The sequence below is a fragment of the Pelodiscus sinensis genome, chromosome 2 (genome assembly GCF_052426305.1).
Source record: "Pelodiscus sinensis isolate ZL-2025 chromosome 2, ASM5242630v1, whole genome shotgun sequence".
NCBI classification, from domain to species: Eukaryota; Metazoa; Chordata; order Testudines; family Trionychidae; genus Pelodiscus; species Pelodiscus sinensis.
Window position 1 is genome coordinate 37750865 of NC_143053.1, and position 26118 is coordinate 37776982.

The following is a 26118-nucleotide window of genomic DNA, read 5'->3' on the forward strand; positions in this document are numbered from 1 at the left end:
CTTTCTTTTTCCAGGGTGTTCTCCTCAGGGAAGGGAAAAATTAAAATTAAAAATCCTTAGATCATGATCACTCCCTCTTTTGCCTCCCTTGGTCTCTTCCTTGCACACCCATATTACCTTTAGTGTCTCCCTTCATATGGGAAACACAGCTATATTTGTGTTCCTGCTGAGTCAGGGCCCTGTGAGCAGTAGCAACAGCTACAGGCTCACAGGGAAGGCTGTCACAAGGGCAGCAGCTAACACATCACAATGGAGTCTGCTGTAGCTGTTAGAGAAACCCCCCAGATGTTACCTCAGTGCAATGACACAACCCCATCCCTTTCCCCTTTCTGCTCGCTTGTGGTGGGAACTGCAGACGGCATCTACAATTTACAGTGGCTCTTGTGTGATCAGCGTCTAGAATCCAGTTACTGACACGGAATTACTTGATAGATGGTGCAAACTGCTTGGCAAATTTACATATAATACCCAGCCTCTTAAATCAAGACAAGTGTGGTACCTCTGGGGGAAAAACAGAATCTTGCTGGGCAGAGAGCTGTTTAGTTTTAGAGTAGGGAAGTTTGGGTGGCGTAATCTTTTTTCCCATCCAAAATCAGTGAGTAATGTATATCCCCTGATCACTTATTCATGAATATCTCCCCTGGAGATGAACAGTGATAATCTAGCCAGCCTGTCCAATTGGTAAGTTTGTTTCAATGAGTCACGCTCAGAAAGGAGGGAAAGTATTTGCTAATGGCTCATGTTCTTTCCATGCATTGTCTGCAATTCCATAGCAACCCAGACTTGCTGTGAACCACACAAGAAAGCCAGGCTGGGTTGCTGCAGCCTGTGTGCCCTGAGCCAAGGTTCTGCAGCGTCTCTTTCCAGATCCCCAAGCACAGATTCCCTGGCTGTCCCAATGACAACGCAGCATGTGCAAAAAGTTCCAACATGAGGGAGAAGAGGCTCACCACTGGTATGTAAAGTTCTTCCAACAGGGCAAAGGGGCAGTTACCACTTAGGGCTGTGTTTCAGACTATGGGGACAATGACTCAATGGGGGAGATTTAAACTGTATCATTAAAATTCATATAACAAAATTCTTCAGTCTTAAGAATAAAAGACCATAAACACTTCCTTCATATGCTCTTTTTCAAGTGGGTGAGACTTGGAGCACAGCTATTGAACTTTTCCTGTGTTGCCCATTCTCATGATTTTACCATAAGTATCAAAATATCTAGTCTGTTTAGCCCCATCTTCTGGAGTCCTGTGATTATGGGGAAAGCTCAGATTTCTTTATAAAAAGAACGAGCTTCTGATCTTCATGATTTTAGAGGAAAGCTGAAAAATGTGACCTAAGTGCACCATAAAGGCTCAAAACCAAAACAAATACTCCCAATATGTGATTTTTCAAAAACTCTCATGATATTTAAGATAATCTCATGGGTTTTTTTTAGATTTGATTCAGGATTTGTAACTGGCAGGAGTTAGCAATACAGATTTCCTTAGAATTTGTTTTATTTTCTTCAGATCTGGTTATTTTATTTCAGAAAATCCAGGAAGTTTGTAAAGTAACATCACTTATTTAATTTTTCAAAGTAATCTCTAATTTGCGTGCAGAGAAACAAACCTCAATAAATGGAAACATGTTGGATGAATAACAAGCAGGTTTTTATATCTGTGTTTCAGAGCCACCAGATATAACAGAAGCTGTATTTGTAAGTACACTTTAAAAAGACCGATAATTTTTTGGTGTTGGTTTGGAATTACAGAGAAAATAGCAGGTCATGGAAAACTACTCTATGGTTTCTCATTTCTTCCACTATGGTAGCTGAGCTTTTTCCCATCAGAAAAACAGATACTTCGGATAATAAACCTTTTAGAAAAATGGTTCTCATTATTTCTTTTGAGTAGGAAGAAAATGCTACAGTGTTAGAAAAAGCGAAACAGAAATTTAAAGGGAACAGGATTGCAAAGATAAAGAAAAGCATAATAAAAGAAAGAAGGAAGGAAATAGTTAATTGGAAGGTCCAATCTGATAAGTTCTACAGATGCATTTTTCTTGCTATTTTGAGAACTGATTCATCTGTGCTCTGGTTATTACTTCCCTTTCCTTTTTTGAACACCTATGAAGTATGCATGTTTTTTTAAACAAATTTGGTTCTCTCTGATAGCTGCTGCTATCTCTCTAGGTTCTACTCTAATACACTGTATAAATAATATATATTGAAATCCAGGTTAATTTCATTTAGGAATAAACTGAAAATATGTTTTATCACATATTTATAACCTCATTAAACCAAAAGTTTACATTGGGTTCAGCTCTGATTCCATGTGTGGGCAGGCCCTCTTTGAATTCAGTGGAACTCAAGTAAGTGTACAGATCCACTATACAGAATTCAGCACTAAATCGGGGTTTCTATAATCACTTTAAGGTTTTGACATTTAAAGTGAGCAACTGATTTTTATCTGTGAACACATGTCATTTCAGTAGAAGCTGCATTTAATGTATTGTTCTATTGACTTACCAGGACCATCTGTGTTCAGATCCTCCTTGGGTATCTTATAACATTGCTTTGTATCTGTGCTAACCCACTCATGGCAATGACATGGAGAAAGCTAGTATGTAGAGTAGATAGTGTCATGAGATATGCTTCCCTAGAAAATCTAAACAGTATTTTTACAGGATACCACTGACAAAATGATTTTAATATCCCCTTTGCTGCTTTAAGACCAACGGTAATAGGACCCTTGATACCTGCATACTATGTGCCGGCAAAATTCTCAGTTACTTCAATTTTGAAGTTTTGCCTGCATAAGCACTGGAAATTCAAGCCATTTGTAGTCCAGCAAGACTGCCTATTGGAATCATGAGAATGCTTTTAATAGTAATAACTTGTATTGTACACCATAGAGCACATCAGGGAAAGGATTAAAAGAAAATGCCTAATGCCACAAACATCTAAAAGGATTTATTGTATATAAAATTATATGAACTCTAATGGGCAAATATTAGGTATGTAAATATTATTTTGAAATAAGAAAAAGATTGATTGGTGAAATAAAAGTCCCATAGGAAAGTTTTATTGTTTTCTTCATATTTTTAAAAAAACTTGCAGATAGGTGCAATAAGTAGCAAAGCTTTCGTTAACAGTGTAGTAAAAGTTTTATTGATTAGTGAACCAGTTTGTTTATATTTCTTGCTGTTATATGAGACTTTAAAGAACATATTCCCAGCAAATTAAAAACACATGTACCTGTATATTTTCAAAGGACTTGTAATTCTGTGAATAACAAATACTTTGTTTCCAATAATTCATTTGGATGAGAGAAGTATTTACACTGTATATTATTGTATCTAATCATCAAACTACTTTATACCCATTTCAAATCTAATGATGTATTACTTAAGCATAGTAAATGTGATATATAGATACTTTTTATACATTCACAGCCTTTTTCTAACAAAACTGTTTACATAAATAAGAAAGTCCTTATGCATTTAGGGCTCAATCCAAGGTCCATTGAAGTAAAAGGGAGTCTTCTACTAATTTCATTGGGCATTAGATCAGGTCCTTGTGCCTTGATTCAGGAGAGAACCATGTGTTTGTTTAAAGCATGTGCTTCTCATTGTCTTCAAGTTGAGCACACTCTTAATTGCTTTGCTGAATTCAGGCCTAAGAACCTGGTTCAAAGCTCATTGAAAAATCCATGGGAGTCTTTCCACTGACTTCAGTGTGCTTTGGAGCAGACACTGATCCAAATTCTCCTGTTTAATGCTTAATCCAAATATTTTTTTGCCCTTCCCTTTCCATGCCTCTCCCAGTTCCTTAGTGCTAGTACACAGGAAGCCATCATGGAGCCAAGTTTGATATAGTAGTGCTGGGGATGTTCAGGCCCTATATGTCCCAGCAAATACTGTCCCCCTTTGCATAGTTGCATTTAATCACCATGGAGGAAACATTAGGATTTGCCTCCTTAAGAACTTTAACTGTGCCATAGATAGATTTTGACTAGATTCAACAAGGACAAGTGCAGAGTCCTGCACTTAGACAGAAGAATTCCATGTACTGCTACATGGGAATCTGGCTGGAGACCAACTGGCTAAGCAACAGTTCTGCTGAAAAGGACCAGGGGATTACAGTAGATGTGCAGCTGGATATGAGTCAATAGTGCACCCTTGTTGCCAAGAAGGCTAATGGCATATTGAACTGCATTAGAAGGAGCTTTGCCAGCAGATTGAGGGAAGTGATTATTTCCCATTATTTGGCACTGGTGAGGCCTCATCAGGAATATTGCATCCAGTTTTGGGGGCCTCCACTACAGAAAGGATATGGACAAATTGGGAAGAGTCCAGTGGAGGGCAAAATAAATGATTAGGTGTCTGGAGCATATGACTAGAGGCTGAGGGAACTTGGCTTATTTAGTCTGCAGAAGAGAAGAACGAGGGGGAATTTGATAACAGGCTTCAACTATCAAGGGGTTAGCCTTCAACTAAGGGAGGTTCCAAAGAAGATAGAACAAGGCTGTTCTTAGTGGTGACATATGATAGAACAAGGAGCAATGGTCTCAAGTTGTATTGGGGAAGGTATAGGTTAGATATTAGGAAAAACTATTTAACTAGGAGATGATGAAGAACTGGAATGAGTTATCTAGGTTATGGATGTTAAATTTAGATTAATTAACTAATTGAATAGTCGATGGGATTTTCTTCGACTATTCAATTAGTCTATAAGGGTGCCTTCACCTTTGAACTGTAGTAAGAGCCCAGCACGGAGTTTTCTTTCAAAATGTACAAGAGCCCCAGTGGGGCTTTTATGCATTTCAAAAAGGAAGCCCTGCAGGGAGCGTGGAACCAGCAGGGGACCCCTATGGCCCCGCATTTCCTGTGGTGCCTCAGTCTTTGAAATGTACAAGAGCAGAATCGCAGCAGAAGCAGCGAAAGCGGAGACTGTTTCAGTCCCTGCTTGCACTGTTTCCACTGTGCCGTTACCTCTCCTGCCCCCCTCAGAGATGATGCCGGGGGGAACCAGCTTTTAGGCCGGCTCCCCCCAGCACTGGCTCTTGCTCCCCCTTTGATGCTTCTCTCTGATAGAGGCAGCAAGGAGGGGAAGCAACCAGTCGCATAACTACATCACTAGTCGACTATCCGATAAGCTATTGCTTATTGGATAGTTGATTGGTCTCTTACATCCCTAATCTAGGGAGGTGGCAAATCTCTATCCACAGAAGTTTTTAAGGCCAGGTTTGACAAAGCCCTGGCTGGCATGATTTAGTTGGGATTAGTTCTGCTTTGAATAGGGGGTTGGAATAGATAAGAACAGCCATACTGGGTCAGACCAAAGGTCCATCTAGCCCGGTATCCTGTCTGCCGACAGTGGCCAGCACTAGGTGCCCAGAGAGGGTGGACCGAAGACAATGATCAAGCGATTTGTCTCCTGCCATCCCTCTCCAGCCTCTGACAAACAGAGGCCAAGGACACCATTTTATCCTCTGGCTAATAGCCTTTTATGAAGCTAGAAATTATCTAGCTTCTCTTTAAACTCCATTATAGTCCTAGCCTTCACAGGCTCCTCTGGCAAGGAGTTCCACAGGTTGACTACACGCTGTGTGACGAAGAACTTTCTTTTATTAGTTTTAAACCTGCTCCCCATTAATTTCATTTGGTGTCCTCTAGTTCTTCTATTTAGGGAACTAATGAATAACTTTTCTTTATCGGCCCTCTCCACACCACTCATGATTTTATATACCTCTATCATATCCCCCCTCAGTCTCCTCGGGTATGTCTACACTACCCCCCTAGTTCGAACTAGGGGGGTAATGTATGCATACCGAACTTGCTAATGAAGCCCGGGATTTGAATTTCCCGGGCTTCATTAGCATAAAGCCGGCGCCGCCATTTTTAAAAGCCGGCTAGTGCGAACCCCGTGCCGCGCGGCTACACGCGGCACGGACTGGATAGTTCGGATTAGGCTTCTAATCCGAACTATCTGTACGCCTCGTGGAACGAGGTGTACAGATAGTTCGGATTAGGAAGCCTAATCCGAACTATCCAGTCCGTGCCGCGTGTAGCCGCGCGGCACGGGGTTCGCACTAGCCGGCTTTTAAAAATGGCGGCGCCGGCTTTATGCTAATGAAGCCCGGGAAATTCAAATCCCGGGCTTCATTAGCAAGTTCGGTATGCATACATTACCCCCCTAGTTCGAACTAGGGGGGTAGTGTAGACATACCCTTATGGTGTGTCTACATAGCACAGTTATTTTGAAATAATAGACATTATTTCAAAATAACAATACGAGCGTCTACACAGCAATTCCATTATTTTGAAATAATTTTGAAATAATAGTTTATTTCAAAATCTGTAAACCTCATTCTACGAGGAATAATGTTTATTCCAAAATAGTTATTTTGGAATAACAGTAGTGTGGACGCTCCACTGCTCCTCCCCAGGGTCATTCAAAGTAATTACTCCCCAGGGCTTCCTGGGGCTCTAATTCGAGGTAGCAAGTCCATATTAGGGAAGCCTGCTTCATTCTAATTTTGAGGCTTTCCTGTGGGGTAGATGTGGTATTTTGAAATAAGGTATTTCAGAAAAAGAATTCAGAAACAGCTTAGGGTATGTCTACACTAGCCCCCTAGAGTGGGGAAAGCTAAGGAGGGTGACCGAAATTGCAAATGAAGCACGGGATTTAAATATCCTGCACTTGATTTGCATGTTCCCAGCTGGTTGCCATTTTAGAAATTGACTAGCCCGAAGTAACTGCCCGCATCTACACGCGGCAGTGAAACGGGATTCCGAAATAAAGCCCTAACTTGAATTAGCTGGTAAACCTCATTGCAGGAGGAATACCAGCTAATTTGAGTTAGGGCTTTATTTCGGAATCCCATTTCACTGCCGCGTGTAGACATGGGCAGTTACTTTGGGCTAGTCAATTTCTAAAATGGCGACTGGCCGGGAACATGCAAATCAAGCGTGGGATATTTAAATCCCACGCTTCATTTGCAATTTCGGTCACCCTCAGTAGCCTTGCTAGATCGATCTAGGGGGCTAGTGTAGACATACCCTTATTTTGAAATAAGTGTGCTGTGTAGACCTACCCCCAAGTCTCTATGGACATATCTGCACTAGGAAATTATTTCAAAATAAATAAATTCAAAATAATTACTCTTGAAATAACTATTTCAAAATAAGCTTATTCCGTTAGGAAAACAGAAGTACAGAAATGGAAATAACCAGCCCATTATTTCAAAATTATTTCAAAATAATGGGCTTGGTAGCGTGGACGCTCTGCTTGTTATTTTGAAATAACTCCCTAGCATAGACCAGGGCTAAAGTGCCACAGGACTCATTGTTTTTGAGAAATTGTATGCAGTGTGGTTGAAGGATTTTAGAGAGACAAGGTGGGTGAAGTAGTATCTTTTATTGGGCCAACTTCTTTTGGTGAGCGAGACAAACTTTTGAGCTATACAGAGCTTTTCTTCAAATCTGGGAAAGTGTTACAGCTGAATACAAGATTGAATGGATAGTTTAACATAAATAGTACATATTCTAAGGAGACCATTCAAGGTGAAGTAGCTCATTAACACCCCTCCAGTACTAGAACAAAAAGTGAGTTATAACTGTTGTAATAAACCATAAATCTAGTGTCTTCATTAGGACTATGATTGTTAGTGTGCAGCAAAGATATGGATTTAAGCTCAGGGGCTTGTTGTACAGGTTTCCTTTAAGGATAAGGACTAATAGATCAGCTATAGGGTGATCACTTTTTGAAAAATGTTCACCCACAGGGCATATGGTCTTTTATCATTTTCTTGTGTGAGTTTATTCATGAGTACAGTGTATATCTGGTTTCATCCACATAGTTTCCATTGGTGCATGTGGAGCACTTGGTGAGGTACAACATATGTTGTGATAGACATGCATAGGACCTGGGATCTTGAGAAGTGTATTGGGGGTGTGTTGATCATTTTAGCAACAAATTTATATCTGCAGGTTTTTCATTTGCTGTTCTGGCAACGTCTGGTGCCACTTTGAGTTGATTTATTTTGGTCTGTGGGGAGCTTGTTTCTGATGATGAACTTGAAGAGACTGGGGGTTGTTTGAAGGCCAGAAGAGAGGGCTCAGGAATGATTTCTGTCAGAATCATTGATTATGTGTTGTAGTTGTTTGAGGGGGATACCTTGTATGAGTTCCAGAGTGTGGAGGTAGTTGACAACTTGGGGCATGTGATTGGAAGAGGTTTATTTCTTTATTGTGGCAAACTGTGCAGGGTATTTTATTGGCCCATTAATAGTGACATTATTAAAAACGAGATAGAATTCTCTGTCATAAAGCTGACAGATTTTCAAAAAGACAAGAAAATGTAAGATATGATGACTTGTTCCTTCTCCCATTGACATGAGTGGTGGGAGTTTTGCCATGGATTTCAGAAGAAGCAAGTTTGAGCTCCAGATTTATTGATCTCATGAGTTCAAAAAATGTTTTTTTAATTGTGTTCTTTTGTTAACCTTCATATCATATTTGTGATACTGATATATAACCATGATAAACAATATAAATATATAAAAAACTGCACACACAGGCCTTACTCCCACTTCCAGTTAACACAGCGGGGAAATTCCTAGCTTAGGTTGGGACCTAACTATGGCATACTACTGCTTGGTATGAACCGTCAATAGCCCTAATTCATCTTTTGTGGCTACCCACTTATATCTATCAATTTGGGGTGGAAGAATGCTGTATAAAGCAGCTACATTCCTCTTTCCCAGGTGAAGGTAGAAGGGTTGATGTGGAACAAATCAGGAATATGTAGGCTACTTGCATAACAAATTTTTTTCAGAAGCAAATTTGCAAATTTTCCACATTTACTAGCTTTTACGTTTACAAGTGTTTTGCCTATAAGTTCTTTGGTAGATGATACTAAACTGCTAAAGATAGTTAAGACCAAAGCAGACTGTGAAGAGCTTCAAAAGGATCTCACAAAACTAGTTGATTGGGCAACAAAATGGCAAATCAAATTTAATGTTGATGAATGCAAAATAATGCACATTGGAAAAATAATCCCAACCATGCATTCAAAATGTTGGGGACTAATTTAGCTATACCCACTTAAGAGAAGGATCTTGGAGTCATTGTGGATAGTTCTATGAAAACATCTACTCAATGTGCAGCAGCAATCAAAATAGCACACAGAATGCCAGGAATAATTTTAAAAGGGATAGAGAATTGACAGATAATATCTTATTGCCTCTATATAAATCCATGGTACACCCACATCTTGAATACTGTGTACAGATGTGGTTGTGTCATCTCAAAAAAGATATATTGGCATTGAAAAAGGTTCAGAAAAGGGCAACAAAATGATTAGAGATTTGGAACAGGTGCCATATGAGGAAAGATTAAAAATACTAGGACTTTTCAACTTTGAAAACAGGAGACTAAGGGGGATATACCAGAGGTCTATAAAATCATGACAGGTAGAGAATGTCAATAAAGGAAAAGTTATTTACTTGTTCCCATAACATAAGAATTAGGGGTCACCCACTGAAATTAATAGATAGCAGGTTTAAAACAAACAAAAGAAGTTTTTCTTCACTCAGTGAATAGTCAACCTGTGGAACTTTTTCCCATAGGATGTTGTGGAGACTAGGACTTTAACAGGGTTCAAAAAAGAACTAGATACATTAATTGAAGTTAAGTTCATCAATGGCTATTAGCCAGGATTGGTAGGAATGGTGTCCCTAGCATCTGTTTGTCAGAGGTTGGAAATGAATGACAGGAGAGGGATCGCTGGATGATTTACCTGTTCTCTTCACTCCTTCTGGGGCACCTGGCATTGGCCACTGTCGGCAGACAGGATACTGGGCTGAATGGACCTTTGGTCTGATCCAGTAGGGCCATTCTTATGTTTTCAGTATATTTTGTATAGTGGTGTACAACAGATATTAAACCACAATACAGGTTGAACCTCTCTGAGGTCTGGCAGGACCCCTGATGTTGCTGGACTAGAGAGCCCCTGGATTAGAAAGCCCCGGCTCAGGACAGAGGAGTTCTGGCAATTTGGGGCAGTCTTGAGGCTGCAGAGTGTTGTCAGTCCTGGCTCCAGAGGAGCCTCCATGGCCCGCAGGTGGCCATGGAGCTCTGGTGGCCCCAGAGTATCTGACCAGGGCAGTGGAGCCCCAGTGGCTCTGGGGCAGTGGAGCCTCAGTGACTCTGTAGCAGCGGAGCCCCATCAGCTCCAGGGCAGTGGCGCCCCAGCAGCCCCATGGCTGGCCAAGGAACTGGGATCAAGTGGCTCAGGGGTAGGGGAGCCTGGCAAATGGGTCAACCTCCCCTGGTCTGCCAAACTCCCTCCTTTGGGACCAGTCAGGTCCTGAGGGTACCAGACCAGGGAGGTCTAACCTGTATAATGACAGGGAAAAATCTACTTTTGTGCAAATGTTCTGATCTCCTTTCAGGCAAATCATACTATAATGCTATAATATGTACAAATACATTAAGATGGATTATTGTAAACATTGTCCTGTGTTTTCATGTTCCTATAGGAAGATTATTTAGCAACAGATGATATGCTTGTGAACTACTTTAATGAATTCTTGAATCTTCCAGTAAGTATTTTATATTTTTTTTTTCATATTTTATTGTGACTAGTACTAAGGCAAATTGGCTTGTAAATTATTATTATATATTGTAATTTTAAATGAAAGTGTTCTGTTGGCTTTCCAACTCTTTTGAGTGCTTTCTATATTTTAATGGCATCATCTAATATCTTAAGATGTTATCAGTAAAACTTCACTAATATCTGTAAAATACAACATAGCATCTGGACTTCTTGGAATGCAGTATCTATATATGTAACTTGCCATCCATAAAAACATAGATTAGAAGCAAAGAATCCATATTTAGTACTTATATTAAAATATCTTTGAAAAATTAGACCACTTTTATTTAAAGCATTCAGGTTTCCAAATATGCTCTAAACTGAAAAGTGGTGCATCTTTACTGATTTTATTTAGTCCTATAGCATGTGTAGATAGGATAACTTATAGAACTCAGCTGAAGTGTCTTCCCCAGGTTTGTCCGAAGCCTGGGAGACATCCTGGTGGTGGTGATGGTGGAGGTGGTAGGGGGAGGGGGATGGCTCCAGAGAGAGGAGCAGCAACTGGCTGGCGGATATGATCGCCTGGCTGTCTTTTTCCTCCTCCTCCTCGCCCTCCTGGAGGCTGACACTGGGTGTGTCCTGGCCATGACAAGGACCCCCTCCCCAGGATGGCATCCAGCTGGTTGAAATATCAGCAGGTTTGTGGTGCCTCCCCGAAGCATCCACTTTGCTTCCTAGCCTTGTGGTAGTGTAACCCACACACCAAGGCTACGTCTACATTGGCACGATCTTACGCAAAAACTCTTTAGCACAAGAGTTCTTGCGTTAAAGTAGTTGCACAAGACAGCGTCTACATTGGCCGGGACTCATCGTCAGAGCGATGCACTTTTGCGCAAGAGAGCGTCTACATTGGCGGGATGCTCTTGCGCAAAAGCAGGAGCCTAGAACTACTTTGGAGAAGGCAAAAAGGCACCAGCCCTTTCTGGGGATGGGGTTGGAGCTCCTTTGAGACATGTGCTTAAGGGGATCTCCCTAGACAGCTGTTTCTCTCCTGCTGCGTGCTTTAGGACTTCTTGCAGGGACTGACAACCATAGCAGTTCTAGTTGTTGTTGCCCTCTGCCTTCTTGGACACCACAGCTTGTGCCTTAGTGCCATTTGCTGATTTTTTTGACATCAGCTCTTTTGTTGTGCCATGGAGCTAGGGGTTGCCTTGTGCCTGCTCTGGCCCCTTCCAGCCATTTTTGAGTGCCTGCAGCTGCTGCTCCATGCTGCTGCACTCGTTATCCAGGACCTCGAGGCGCAGGTCACTCTGGACTCCCTCACCAGGGAGACGGTGGCGTCCCTGTGGCATCCACACCCCACCATGGAGAGGCCCTTGAGGAGACTGGACACCAGTACCAACTGGTGGGACCGGCTGGTCCTGGGGCAATGGGACGACCAGCAATGGCTCTGGAACTTTCGGATGCGAAAGTGGACATTCCTGGATCTATGTGCCTGGCTCACTCCTGCGCTCCAGAGAACCACCACCCAGCTGCGGACACCCATCCCCGTCGACAAGAGGGTCGCCATTGCCATATGGAAGCTGGCCACCCTGGACAGCTACCGATCGGTGGCACACCAGTTCGGCGTGGGGAGATCAATCGTTGGTGCTGTCGTCATGCAGGTAAGTCCGGGGGCGGGGGAGGGTGCTGCACTCCATGCCCAGGGGCAGGCAAGACTCCAGGCTGGGGCGATGGGGAATGCCCCATCACCCAGGGGTTTGGGTCATCTCTCCCTTGCACAGGCCTGCTGGTGGGGGAGCGGGTGGCCCGTGGTGTGAGGGGGCCCTGGTACGTGTGAAGACAGAGGGCATCACAGGGGGGGAGGGAACCCCCCAAGGGAGCATGCAGTCACCCTGCCTTATGTGATGCATTCCCCTGTGTTTCTGTGCACCCTTCTGCAGGTTGTCTGTGCCATCAACGACGTCCTGCTCCAGCGAGTCATCCGCCTGTGGGACCTGGAGGCTATGGTGGCCGGCTTCGCTGCCCTGGGGTTCCCCAACTGCGGGGGAGCCCTGCATGCAACCCACATCCCCGTCCATGCCCTGGAACTTCGAGCAGCTCATTTCATAAACCACAAGGGGTACTTCTCCATCGTGCTCCAGGCCCTCGTGGACCAGCATGGCTGCTTCACGGACATTTATGCAGGCTAGACTGGCAGGGCACACGACACCCGCATTCTCCAACACTCCAGCCTGTTTGGCAGGCTTGAGGTGGGCACTTTCTTCCCCCAGCAGGAATTTACTGTTGGGGATGTGCCTATGCCCACATTTATTGTGGCGGATGCAGCCTATCCCCTACTGCCCTGGTTGATGCAGCCCTACACGTGGCGGACAGACCATGACCGGGCACGGTTCAATGACCACCTCAACTGGGCCTGCGACCAGGTGGAGTGCGCCTCCAGCCGTCTGAAAGCCCAGTTTTGCTGTTTGCTCACTCATCTTGAGGTGGGTGAGCGGAATGTCCTCAAGGTAGTGGCTGCGTGTTATGTGCTCCACGACATCATGGAGCAGAAGGGGGAGGCCTTCCTCCCTGCATAGATTGCAGGCAAGGGCCAGGCCTTCAAACAGCCCTGCACAGCTGCCATCCACCAGGCGCACCATGATGGTGTGCGCATACGGGAGGCCCTGACAGAGATGTTCTCCCAGGCCCCACAGTAGGATTACCTCTGTCTCCCTTTACAACTCCCTCTCATCCCCAAACCTTCCCTTCTTCCCTCCCCTTACCTCCCAATAAACAACACCGTTTTTTTAAAAAAACAACTCGTTGAACTTTTTATTTACAATGGGGACGTAGGTTGGGAGAAGGGAAGGGGCTCTGAACTGGGAGGGGGAGGAGAGAGAGGGCTCTGAACTGGGAGGGGGAGGAGGGAGCTACTGCTGGGAGGGGTGGCCTCTGCGGGGGCGGACCACTACATGCGGTTCAGGCCTCATCCAGGCAGGCAGCATGGGAGGTGGGCAGGATGGGGTGTATCAGGAGGGGGCATGGCGGGAGTAGGAGGGGCAGCAGGAGGGGGCACGGGCATTGGCATGGGAGGGATGGCAGGTGCATGGGACAATGCCATGCCATAGTGCACAGCATGCCCGATGTGTGCAGTGATGGCAGTGATGGCATCACCGATGCACTCACACTGAGCCTGGAAGTTGCCCCAGGCCTGCTGGCACCACTCCAGGTCAGCATTCACTGGGCGTGAGATGGCTGCCTCAATCCTCTCAATGGCCTGTATGTGCCGCCGGAGGACTTGGCCCCGCTGCCGGACCCGCCGCCTTGGTGCCTGGGTGGTTGGGGGTGCTGCCACTGCCGCAGGCCTGGAGGGTCCCCCACTCCTGCTTGGTCCCACTGCAGGGAACAGAGGAAAGGATGGGTCAGTTAGGCAGCCCGGCCACCGTCCCCACACCTCATGCACCTGAGCCCAGGTGACACCACAGTACTGTGGCTTGGGCCCACTTGTTTCCCCCCCCCCCCCCCGTGTTGTATGTTTGCATGCAGGACCGCCCCTGGAGTAGGGTGCTCCTCCATGTATTGTAACCAACGGTCTGTGTCCTGGCCCCTTGGGGGAGGGGTGTGTGTGTGTGTGTGTGTGTGTGTGTGTGTGTGTGTGTGTGTGTGTGTGTTGTGTTAACCTGTGGAACTCCCTGCCGGGAGGCTGTGAACCTTTGGACTAATCAATGGTGTTTGACAGGGAGCAAGATGAATCCCCACACAATGCCTGGGAGCACATATGGCAGATGTGGTCTGGGCTCTCAGATCCCCATCATGTGGATGTCTCCTGGATGGAACCAGGGGTGACTGGGGAGTGTACCATCCTTGCAGTGAAACTCAGGTGGCGCTAGGGCCGGCCCGAGTGCTTCCTCCCTCCCCCTCCCACTAGCCCTCACACACGTAGCCCAGGGACAAGTGTGGCCGCGGTGGGGACTTCCCTCAGGGGGCCAGCCAAGGCACCAGGAGCAGGCAAGGGGCTCAGTGGAGGCCACACTCACAGGGCTGTGTCGCTGCGGTTTTCCCAGGAGCAGCTGGCTGTGTCGCACCGCCAGGCATGAACAGTGTGCTGTCTGTGTGCTGCACCCTTTGAGAGGTGTGGGCTCTGGCCTGAGCCCCTGGGGTCCTGCCAGCATCCACCCTTCCCCCCAGTCCAGATGTGTGCGAACAGCATGGTCCCAGGCATGCTCTGGAGGTGCCTGCCGCAGCCACATGCCACTCAGTCACCAGGCTGCAAGTGGTTGCACGTGCTGCATACTGGTATGGTACACACCGTGCAGCTCAAGCTGCCTGAGTGACGCTCCTTCCCCCCCCTCCGGGCGCCTGGCTCCCCCCGCCCTTGTGAGTGCAAAGTGCAACCCTCATCAGTGGATCCTTCCCCAGCCTCTGACGATGCACGGGAGACATCTGGGCTGCCCGACAGGACTTCCAGTTGCAGGGTCACAGTGCTGCCCTGGTCCTCCTCCTCGTCCTCCGACCCAGTGGGCAGCTCTGCATCATCCCCCACCTCACTGGGCCTGGTGATGGGGGGGGTGCCTGCTGGTGTCAGCTGCACCGAGGGTCCCCGGGGTGCCGCCTTGCCCAGGATGCCATGGAGCCGCTGGTAATGGGGGCAGCTGTTGGCTCCTGCGCCCTGGCCCTCGCTGGCCCGAACATAGCCCGGACTTTAGCCCGGACCTGTTCAAGGATCCGGGCTGGATGGCCCTGGTCAGAGAGTGCCTGGGCCATGCGCCAGAAGATGTCTGAATTCTTGCGACGGGCACGTGGGTCATAGAGGACTTCTTCCTTGACCAGCAGGGCCTCAATCTCCCCTGGGGACCAGGAAAAGGCACGCCGCTTTGTGCCCCTTGGGGCCTCCTGCGCTGGGGGTGCGGGTTGCTGCTCCCCCACTGGAGCGGCCATTCTGGGTGGTCTGGTGGCTGAATGAGAAGAGCCGCGTGGCAGAGCTCGGTGGCAGAGGTGCTTCTGCCGCGTGGCCTCTGCAGGCTGCATGTGCCTTTAAGGGGGCTCGGGTTACCAGGAAGTCCAGAGCGGTGCCTGTGCATACGGAGCGTCCAAGCGGCCACTAGGGCTTTTTTCCGTTTGGACAGCTCTTGTGCAAAATCTCTTGGCTGCCTGTCTACACTGGCCTCTTGCGCAAGAACAGCTGCGCAAAAGGGCTTCTTCCTGAGCGGGAACATCAGAGTTCTTGCACAAGAAGCCCTGATTTCATACATTAGAACGTCAGTGTACTTGCGCAAGAACACGTGGCCAGTGTAGACAGGCAGCAAGTTTTTGCGCAAGAGCAGCCGCTTTTGCACAAGATCGCGCCAATGTAGATGTAGCCCTAGTATGGTTACTGAGCAATGAAAGTGGTACCTAGACTACAGCAACAGTTAAGACCAACGTGCCAGAAGCCCTTCTCCTGTTGCCTGGAGTTTTAAGCACCGCAGGAGAAGGGGAGCAGTGGAGATGCCAGGTGTGGCCAGAGTGGTCAGAACTGCAGCTCTGAGAGGCCTCTGGAGGCCAATTATTTTGAATTAGCAGAAGCAGAGCATTCACACTAGTGCTATTTTGAAATTAGCATTATTCCCCAAGGAAAGCAGGAGTACAGGTTTCGGAATAACCAGGCCATTATTTTGAAATAATGGGCTTGGTAGTGTGGACACTCCACTTATTAAGTCAACCTAAGAAGGGTTATTTCAAAATAATTCCCTAGTGTAGACCAGGGCTCAGAGTCAAAGCATTCCACTGATAATCCTTTTTGAATTTGTTATGCTGGTATAGCTGTTGCCTAGAGACTTAATTACCCAGGTCAGTTAATATTTAGGCAACAAATTAAACTGAAGAAATATCATGTGACTTGATGCAACAAAGCTGTGGCAGCATATGTTTAGCTGGCTATGTCTACACTGCAACCTTTTGTTGGCAGAGACAATGAAAATGAAGCATTCCTTACCATTTGTCGCACTGTCATTTGCATATTCTCTGCTGATGCTTTTTTGCAGAAGAGGTTTTTGTGCAAAAACAAGCGATGTAGACGGGGCTGTTTGGCGCAAGATCCCTTATGCCTCAAAAAAGGAGGTCTAGAAGATCTTGTACAAAAGTTTTTTTTGGGGTAAAACGGCCTTGTCTACATTGCTTGTTTTTACGCAAAAACCTCTTGTGCAAAAAGCATCGGCAGAGAATATGCACATGACAGCACGACAAATGCTAACGAGCACTTCATTTGCATTGTCTCTGCTGACAAAAGGCTGCAGTGTAGACGTAGGCTGAGAAATTCTCCCTTTTGCTTTATAATATGCCATCAGTATGTGGTAAAATGATAGCACTGGGGACTTTGTATAGCAGCAGAACAAAATTTTGTTTTAGCTTATAGTACATTGTTTAAATAATTAGGTTATGCTACTGTTCAATACATTCTGCTACCAAATAATGTCTATTTTAATGAAGGCTAGGTTGTCAGAAAAAGGTTTTTGAAATAATACAAAATAACCAAAAAGACACTTTTCTTTTGGGCTGAGATGCAGTGATTTAAGAAAGTAAGAATTTGATTACATGACATAAAAGCAATTTATATATATCTCAGTGACCAATTTAAGGACTATAAGTTTTATAGAAGGTTTATAACAGAAACATTGTAATTTCCAGCTCCAACTGTCCTCCTTCTGTTAGATATGGACCTGTGCACTGTGAACTATACATTTATCACCTCCAGGACTCAACCATCTACTTAGTAATGCAGCTGAAGTGGGACACATCTCTCCTGCACTCTGCAAGCCACACTGGCTTCCTACTGCATTCCAGATCCTCTTTAAATTCCTTTTCATGGCATTTTCAAAGCATTCGGTGGGCTGGTTCTGGTTAGCTAAGAAGTCTCCTTTTCTTTGTGACCTTCCACTGTAGCTGCATTAATCAGGGACATTGGAGCTGACAGAACCCATCCTGAAACACTTCTGTGGTATTACATTTGATATATTTTCCTCTTTCACATGTACATAGGCATGTTAATAGTGTTTGTTACTCTGCAGATTGATTGTTACTTTATTATGTAGTTTTATTGGAAGTCAGGTATGATGGTGTTGGCTGCAGAAGAAATTCCTAGACAGGCTCTCTAGGGGTCTGGAATCTTTTAGGCAGCAAAATTTCCATGGGATTTTGCTAAAGTAAATAAGGACTGTACAATTTGGTCCATTGAAATTATCCTGAAAACAAGTTAAACAAAAGGAATAAAGTTTAGGCTAATTACACTTTCAGAAAATAGACAATATAGACCAGATTGCCCTGTTATATATATCAGTTTAAATCAGAAGTACACTGGTTTAAAACTGGTGTTAATAGAACAAAATCGGCTTGTGGATAGTTGGGAAAGAACAAGTCACATGGCTGACAAAAATCAGAACATTCCCCACTTTAAAAACAGCTGTAAACCACTATTTCCAGGCTGCACAGAGAGAATTTACATCTGCAAGTGGCTTTTTCACCACAGCCAAGTCCCCCCCCCCCCATTATGTTGCCAGAAACTGGCCTAACCCAAGACTAAGTCTAATTGAAAGCCTTTTTAGAAGTAATCTAGATCATCAGAAGAAGCTGTTCTTATTTCTTCCCTTTACTGCCACTAGATTGACAAAAGTGCATTTCTTCTCATTTAATTGGATCTTTACCAAGTGCCTGTGATTTACTCCTTATTCAGCATTGGGGCTGTGTCTAGACTACATGCCTCTGTCGTCAGAGGCATGTAGATTAGACACATAGGCAAAGGCAAATGAAGCCGCGATTTAAATGATCGCGGCTTCATTTACATTTACATGGCTGCCGCGCTGAGCCGACAAACAGCTGATCAGCTGTTTGTCCGCTCAGCGCGCTAGTCTGGACGCTCCCCTGCCGACATCAAAGCCTTTTGTTGGTAGCCCCGGTAAACCTCGTCCCATGAGGAATAACGGGGCTGCCGACAAAGGGCTTTGATGTCGGCAGGGGAGCATCCAGACTAGCGCGCTGAGCGGACAAACAGCTGATCAGCTGTTTGTCGGCTCAGCGCGGCAGCCATGTAAATGTAAATGAAGCTGCGATCATTTAAATCACGGCTTCATTTGCCTTTGCCAAAACAACAAATCTACATGCCACTGAAGACAGAGGCATGTAGTTTAGACATACCCTCGGAGTGAAATCCTGGTTCCACTGAAGTTAGTTGCAGTTTTATGACTGATTTATCTTCACCTAGGATTTCACCTTGAATTCCTAAAGCTGCTTGATCACTTTTTCTGGTTTGAACTTTCATTGACATTTATCTCCAGTACACATCTTAAGGAAGCTTTGGCAAAGTCAAAAAGAGATATTGTATGATTTATTGTATTGTATGACTTTGTTCATTTTCTGCCTGTTCAGACTCTAATCCTAAAAGAAGCTGAGCTGTTGTCACCCACTTTCTCTTAGGTTTATGCTATGAGTCTGTGGGTGGGATTTGGTGGGTATCTTTACACATTAGGAACCTCAGGTGAAAAGTTGTAAAAGCCGTAGAGATATCCTGGGAGTGCAGTTAATGATACTGTTTTAGGAGGAGTAAAGGACAGTTGTCATCAGTACAATTATAAGACTTCACAGCTCTGAACTGTACACTAAGTTTGTTCTTCAGCCAAGAACATATTCAGCTGTTGTGTTTGCATTTGATATCTGAGAAGTTTATTTGCTTTCTATTGTTTGTTTAGTAGAATTTCTCCAAGACAGCAATATGAAAACAGGTTTTTGGGTGTGGCTTTTTTTGTCTTAGTGATTTCTGTGAAACTGAGCTGATGTCTCACATACTGTATGTTTAGGATATGGGTGGCATGTACAACATTCAGAAGTAGAAGGGCAGTGTTTTGCAACCAAACCAAACTAAGTTGATTTTTGCATTTCAAATTTAATTGTAACATTTGAGGGTATTGGGTTTACTGCATGTACTGCATAGTCATGACATTTTTACTGTATTTTTCTTAAACAGTGACAAATATGGTTTCTTCCTTATACGTATTTAACTGTTCCAAGGGTGTTTCTGTTTGAAGCGTTATATGTATGTGTACAGATACTAAGCTTTCTGAGAGGAAACTGGATTTTTGATTAATGTAGCTGTTTTGGTCTCATACACATTATTTGAAGTCTTACTTTTTTCATGACATTAGTGTGTATATCTTATAAATGGTTTGTGGTCAAACATCCACAGTGACAATACAATTTATATTTAAAAGGTTGTCATTGGCATCTGTTTCACTACATTAACGTTGCCAGATGTTTTCTGTTCAGTTAATTAGAATGCACAATGAAAAATGTAGCCTAGGACTCAAATACTAGAGATTGAGTAAAAGTAGATATGATTGATAAATTAATGTTGTCCTTGGTGAGTTTTCAATTTAAATACCATATAACTAAAATAATTCGATGATGCCGATTCAAATAGTTCCAGATTATGGAATTTCAATGCTTCATTTGCATTTTTCTCCAAGAGAGCACACATCAAAGCTTGGGAAATTAAAATTCCATCTTTTGATTTTTTTTCTTCCCCCTTACCCTTTTTTTTAAAAATGGTATATAAAAAAAATGTTCAGTCAATATTAGGGTTGCACAGTTAATCACTCAAAATTCAGAAAATACCAAAAATTGAGGTTAAGTATATACGACATTTGAAGATATTAACTTGAGAGGAGTTCTGGATATGAACTAAGAGAGAGAGAGAAACAACAACAAAACCACCTTAAAATGTAGGCTAATAAATCTGGAGAAAAATAATTGAAACTATAAAGAAACCTGGAAAATAACAATATTCAAAGAGATTCAAGGGTGAACAGAAAATTAGCTGTCTTTGTAGTGTGATATGGTTGTGAAATGTGCTATTATAATTCTGGACAGTATGGTCGTGACCCAATAAAGCCCTTAAGCACATGTTTAACTTTAAGCATGTGAGTAGTCCTACTGACATCATGGAGGCTACTCATATGCTTGAAGTTAGGCATGAGTTTAGATGCTTTGCTGGATCATGGTTTATAAATCAGCCCTGCTGATGGGGGGACAAAAGGGACAATTGCCTTGGGCTGTGTCTAGACTGGCCAGTTTTTCCGGAAAATCAGCCGCTTTTCCGGAAAAACTTGCCAGCTGTCTACACTGGCCGCTTGAATTTCCGCAAAAGCACTATTTTGCTACTGTAAGAAATCAGTGCTTCTTGTGGAAATACTATTCTGCTCCCATTCAGGCAAAAGTCCCTTTTGCGCAAAGCTTTTGCGCAAAAGGGCCAGTGTAGACAGCTCAGATTTGTTTTCCGCAAAAAAGCCCCGATCGCGAAAAGGGCGATTGGGACTTTTTTGCAGAAAAGTGCGTCTAGATTCGCACAGACGCTTTTCCGCAAAAAGTGGTTTTGCGGGAAGCGTCCATGCCAATCTAGATGCTCTGTTCCAAAAATGCTTTTAACGGAAAACTTTTCCGTTAAAAGCATTTCTGGAAAATCGTGCCAATCTAGACGCAGCCTTGGTGTTTCAAAGAGTCCTGGAGCTGCTGGTTGTTGCAATAGCAGTGGCGGTGGCTGGGAACTCTGGGCCCCTCTGAAATGCGCAGGAGCGGCTTTAAGGGTTGGGTGGAGGGCCCAGAGCCGCACTCCAGGCAGTGCTAAGAGCTGACTGCCCGAGACCCTACCCCTTCTGGGACTTGGAGCTGGCCGCCTCCTCCCCGCCTTGCCTTGCCTTTGGGCTGCCAGTTCTGCTGCTATTGGTAGAGGAATACATTCCTTTCACATCATGTAACAGGCTATTGCTATGGTTCTGTATTATGTTCAGATCTGGGCACCTCATTACCAGAAAGACACTGTCAAATTGGAATGAGTTCAATGTGGTTACTTTGGATTTAAAGCAGTGTAGCATAACAGAATCTGGCCTATATTATACATTCTCATAAAAAAGTGTAACCCACACACCTAGGCTATGTCTACACTGGTGGGTTCTTGCACCAGAAATATGTAAACGAGGCTGTGTGGAATATCGCGGAGCCTCATTTGCATATCTAATGAGCCGCCATTTTTGCGGCCGAAGCTCTTGCGCCAGAAGGAGTGTCTACACTGCCCCTTTCTTGCGCAAGAAAAACTCTCTTGCACAATACTATTATTCCGGAAAATAATCAGCGTAGTGGCATTGCGCAAAAGGGTTTTTCTCGTGCAAGAAGGGGCAGTGTAGACACTCCTTCTGGCACAAGAGCCTCTTCTGCAAAAATGGTGGCTCATTCCATGCTTAGCCTCATTTGCATATTTGTGGCGCAAGAACCCGTCAGTGTAGACATAGCCCTAGTGTGGTTACTGAACAATGCAAGCGGTACCTAGACCACAGCAACAGTTAAGATCAAAGATCTCTACAACATGGACTGGGAGCCAGCTGGCTTTTAGCTCAGAAGATAGAGGCTCCTATACTGAGGTCCCAGGTTCAAATCTGCCTGGTAGCGGTTACAAAAGCAAGATGCTAAATTAAATGAAAAATGTTATGCCCACTGAAAGATAATCATATTCTCTAATATAGATAAACACCAATTTTACAAACTCTGCCTGAAATCTTAATTTTTCTGTTGTATAAAACCAAAAGGAGTTTTGCCATTGAGTTAGTATGTCCAGGATTTCATCTAATTTTTATGCAATTCTTAATGTAAAATATGTTATCCTCCAGTCTGATAGTGAACTATTTGTATGTTCTGCTTTTACAGAGCCTTAATTTCACAAATGTTTGGTACATCCTCCAAGATTTTTGATCATGCCTAGATGTAATTTCCCCCATAATTTCTGCTAAAAATAAAAATTGAAAGGTAGGATTAGTTTGGTTTCTGAGAAAAATAGCAATGGAAAATCTGATCTCCACAAAACTCTAACTAATGATAACCATCCTCTGTTTTTGGGTATTGCTCAGACAACCCCCTTTAGAGTTGACAAAAATTGCACATACATAGTTAAAGTGGAGTTTGGCCCATCCTATATGCTACACAGTACTTGACCGAATTGGCAGCATATGGTAAAGGATTCAACTCTTGATAGGCTGTTGACCTACTATGTCTAAATATGAAGTATAAATCTTTACAATATATGCCAAACATTCAGAATGATCTATTCACCAAAATAGCAGAGCAAGAGTTTCACTGGATATGGGATTCAATAGTTTATGGTATAAACAGGGAAGCAGGGACCTGATCTTATAAGTGAGCTGCTTGCAGAACTGTTATTGAAGCCAATAGGAGCTACGTGTGTGAGCAAGCACTTTGTGTATTGGGGCCTGTATTTGCATGGAAAGAAGGCAAACTAGTGTCTAAAATGAGTGGCATAGTTTGCAATTAGATATAGTTGAGACTTGTGGTAATTTGTTGTCAAACTTGACAATGAGAAGGTAAAGTGGCAAGCATGAAGATGTACTATTGCAGTCCATAGCAAAAGCCATGGAATGAAGAAGAAACATGTTTAATGATGCTATCTTGCATTTTGTAGGATGTTTCCCTACTACTGGGACACAAATTTTCATGTGAAAGGTTTTTCTTATTACATCTTCTTTTGCAGACCTTTGCAGAGCCAGTTAAGTTTAATCCTGATTTTGGAGTTTTTGAAGTAGTTAATGATACCCCACAACGTCTGGAAAACCAGCTGAAAAAAATTCTGCATAATCAGAAATCTCCCAGATCCATTTATGATGTTACAAGGAAGGCAAAGAATGATGGGCAGCTTTCCAAAAAGAGCAGCACTTTTCCAGACTTCAATGTTGACCCAAATTACAGTACTATGGTAAGCATGTTATGTCGACTAACTTTATATTTAAATCCAGTTGTATAGATACTGACAGCAGTTATTGTTGTGTTTGGCTTGTTACCTTGGGAAAAATGTTAGTGTGCTAGAAAAACAGTATGATGGGCCAAATTATGTTTTGAGATGCACATATGTAGTTCAGTTCACTTGAACAGAAGACACATGTGCATCCTGTAATGTTAGGGTGACCATATATTCCCAAAGGGAAAATTTGGACAACACACAGGGCTGGCTGAAGACCTCCCTGCCTCCTGCCTGGACAGGGTCAGCATGAGGCCCCCTTTGCCTCCTCACCACCACACACAAGACCGGTCCAAGCCCCCACACTGCATACCTCAGGCCAGCAAAAGGATAAGACACTCCCAAGGTCCCCTCCACCGCCTAGTAAGCAGAATAGAAAGGAAACATTTAGCATACTGGAAAACTTGGTTTATCCTATTGTTGATTATACGGTACTGGTGTAAATTATGTGACTCTGGTTTCTTTCTTTCTTTCTTTCAAGACTAGGTTCAAATGCCTTGTCAAAATTAGGAACAAGGCTGCTCTCTCTTATGCCAGGGCTGGAGGCCAGTTAAAGAATCGGAGAGCCGTATCTGGCTGCCTCTCTGCTTTGCTGAGCGTAAACTTGGTGAAGCAGAATTGTTGGCTCATAACAGGTTGAAAAAAAAAATCTATGCAGTACTGCAAAGTGCACAGGAAAGAGACCTGAAGAGCTGGGGGAGTAGTGTTATATCAGCTTCCAGCTAAGAAAACAAATTGAACGCACACCATTGAGAAATGTCAAAGAGGCGGCAAAGTCTAATAAAAGTATAGTAACGGGGGGACTTCAACTGCCCACAGATAAAGTCAGATGACACAATGGGACAAAGTTTAGGGAAACAATTGACATTTTTAAAGTGACTGTTTCTTGGAACAGCAAGTTGTAACATGCAAGAAGTCAAGCTGTCTTAAGTATTAAAATAACCCACAAGACCAAATTCAAGAATTGTTGATTCCAGAGTCACTGGGGGTATGTCTACACTGCAAGCTTCTTTCAGAATAAGCATTTCCTTCCAGAAGAAGGAAAGAGACCTTCCAGAAAAGCTTATTTCGAAACAGAGCATCTACACACAAAAATGCAACAAAATAGTGATGTGCTCTTTTGAAAGATAGCATCCAATCAGTGTGTACACTAACTCGCATTTAAGACCGCCCAGAACCAGATCAGACAGGTTGTTAGGTCAGCAGTTGCTTCTGGGTGCTTCTGCCTAAGGCTATCTGAGACACAAACTTAAAGGGACCCCTCTGGACAGCTGTTTTTCAGATTCTTCTGCTTGCTTGCCTACCTCTGAGAGACAGCAAAGCATTTCCTCTGCGTGCTCTGAATGCCCTGTGTTTGGACACCACATCACGCCCTGACATGGATTCGGAGTTGCCTCTGGGCATGCGATGGCCCTATACTGCCATGCTTCAGTTTCTGCAGGCTGCCTTCATGGCTCTGCATGAGCTCGACTCTGAGCTCATCATTGAGAACCTCTGCCTGTGTGGGGGAGCAAGGCCCTTGCAACCGCACCTCATGGTGGAGAGAAGCTTCTGGTGGCTGGACACCAGTTCCGACTGGTGGGACAGGCTGGTGATGGAACAGTGGGATGACCAGCAGCGGCTCCAAAACTTCCGTATGAGGAAGGAGACATTCTTGGATTTGTGTGACTGGCTTACCCCTGCCCTCTGTCATCGAGACACCCAGATGTGACCCTCCATCCTCCTGGAGAAGTGGATCACCATCATCGTCTGGAAGCTCGCAACACCAGTTACTGGTCCATGGGCAATCAGTTCGGCATGGGAAAGTTGATCATTGGGGCCCTCCTCATGCAGGTATGGCACTCTTGGGCTGCAGTTCCTGGAGAGGAAGGGAGTACTGGAAAGAGGAACCCTAGGAAAAGGGAGGGTAAAGGGTGCAGGGGGTGGGGTGGAGGGTGGCAGGGGGGAAGCCTCATCCACAGGGGGTTCTGCAGTACCACTCTCACATAGCTCTGAAGGGGGAGTGGCCTCAGAGGGGGTGGCTCTTGGGGTGTGTGTGTGGGGGGGAGAAAAGAGTAGGGGGAAGGGGACCTCCCAAGGGCTCAGGCACCCCCTTTGATTCTCTGTTTTTTTTCTTTGTTTGTCTCCTTCTGCAGGTGCTGAGGGCCATAAACATCATCCTGCTATGCAAGGTCATCCACCTGTGTGACCTGGACCCCATCATCACTGGATTGCCACCATGGGCTTCCCCAACTGCGGGAGAGCTATTGATGGAATCCACATCCCCATCTGTGCCCCTCACCACCAGGCAGCACAGTATATAAATTGGAAGGGATACTTTTCGATGGTCCTGCAGGCCCTGGTTGACTACCGTGGACAGTTCACAGACATTTTTGTTGGCTAGTTGGGGAAGGCACATGATGCCCCTGTCTTCCACAACTCCAGCCTCTACCAGAAGCTGGAGTCTGGCACATTGTTCCCCGAGAGCAACATCTGGGTCACGGATGTTGAGATGCCACTGTGCATCATGGGGACGCAGCCTACCCCCCCATGCTGTGGCTGATGAAGCAATACACCAGCCATCTGGATCTGAGCAAGGACTGGTTCAATGGCTGCCTGGGAAGGGCCCGCATCCAGGCCGAATCTGCCTTCAGGCACTTGAAGGTGCAGTTCAGATGCCTTCTAACCCACCTCAATGTGAGGGAGTACAACATCCCCCAGGTGATCTCTGCTTGTGTTCTCCATAACATTG

General features: G+C 44.6%; 1 protein-coding gene across 3 annotated transcripts in view; it reads left to right on the top strand.

The window, feature by feature from the left end:
- Nucleotides 1-312: 312 nt before the first annotated feature.
- Nucleotides 313-26118, top strand: part of RGS22 (regulator of G protein signaling 22) — a 111731-nt gene continuing 85925 nt past the window's right edge. For 2 of the 3 annotated variants that reach the window (XR_012901293.2, XM_025184322.3), the window contains exons 1-5: nt 313-681; nt 774-955; nt 1668-1696; nt 10524-10586; nt 23124-23345. Coding sequence is in view for 2 of the 3 variants with exons in the window: in XM_025184322.3 (XP_025040107.1) it covers nt 931-955; nt 1668-1696; nt 10524-10586; nt 23124-23345 (339 nt within the window). In the remaining variant the exon portion in view is untranslated. The remainder of the gene's footprint in view (nt 682-773; nt 956-1667; nt 1697-10523; nt 10587-23123; nt 23346-26118) is intronic. The other variant, XM_025184323.3, reaches the window with a different exon arrangement.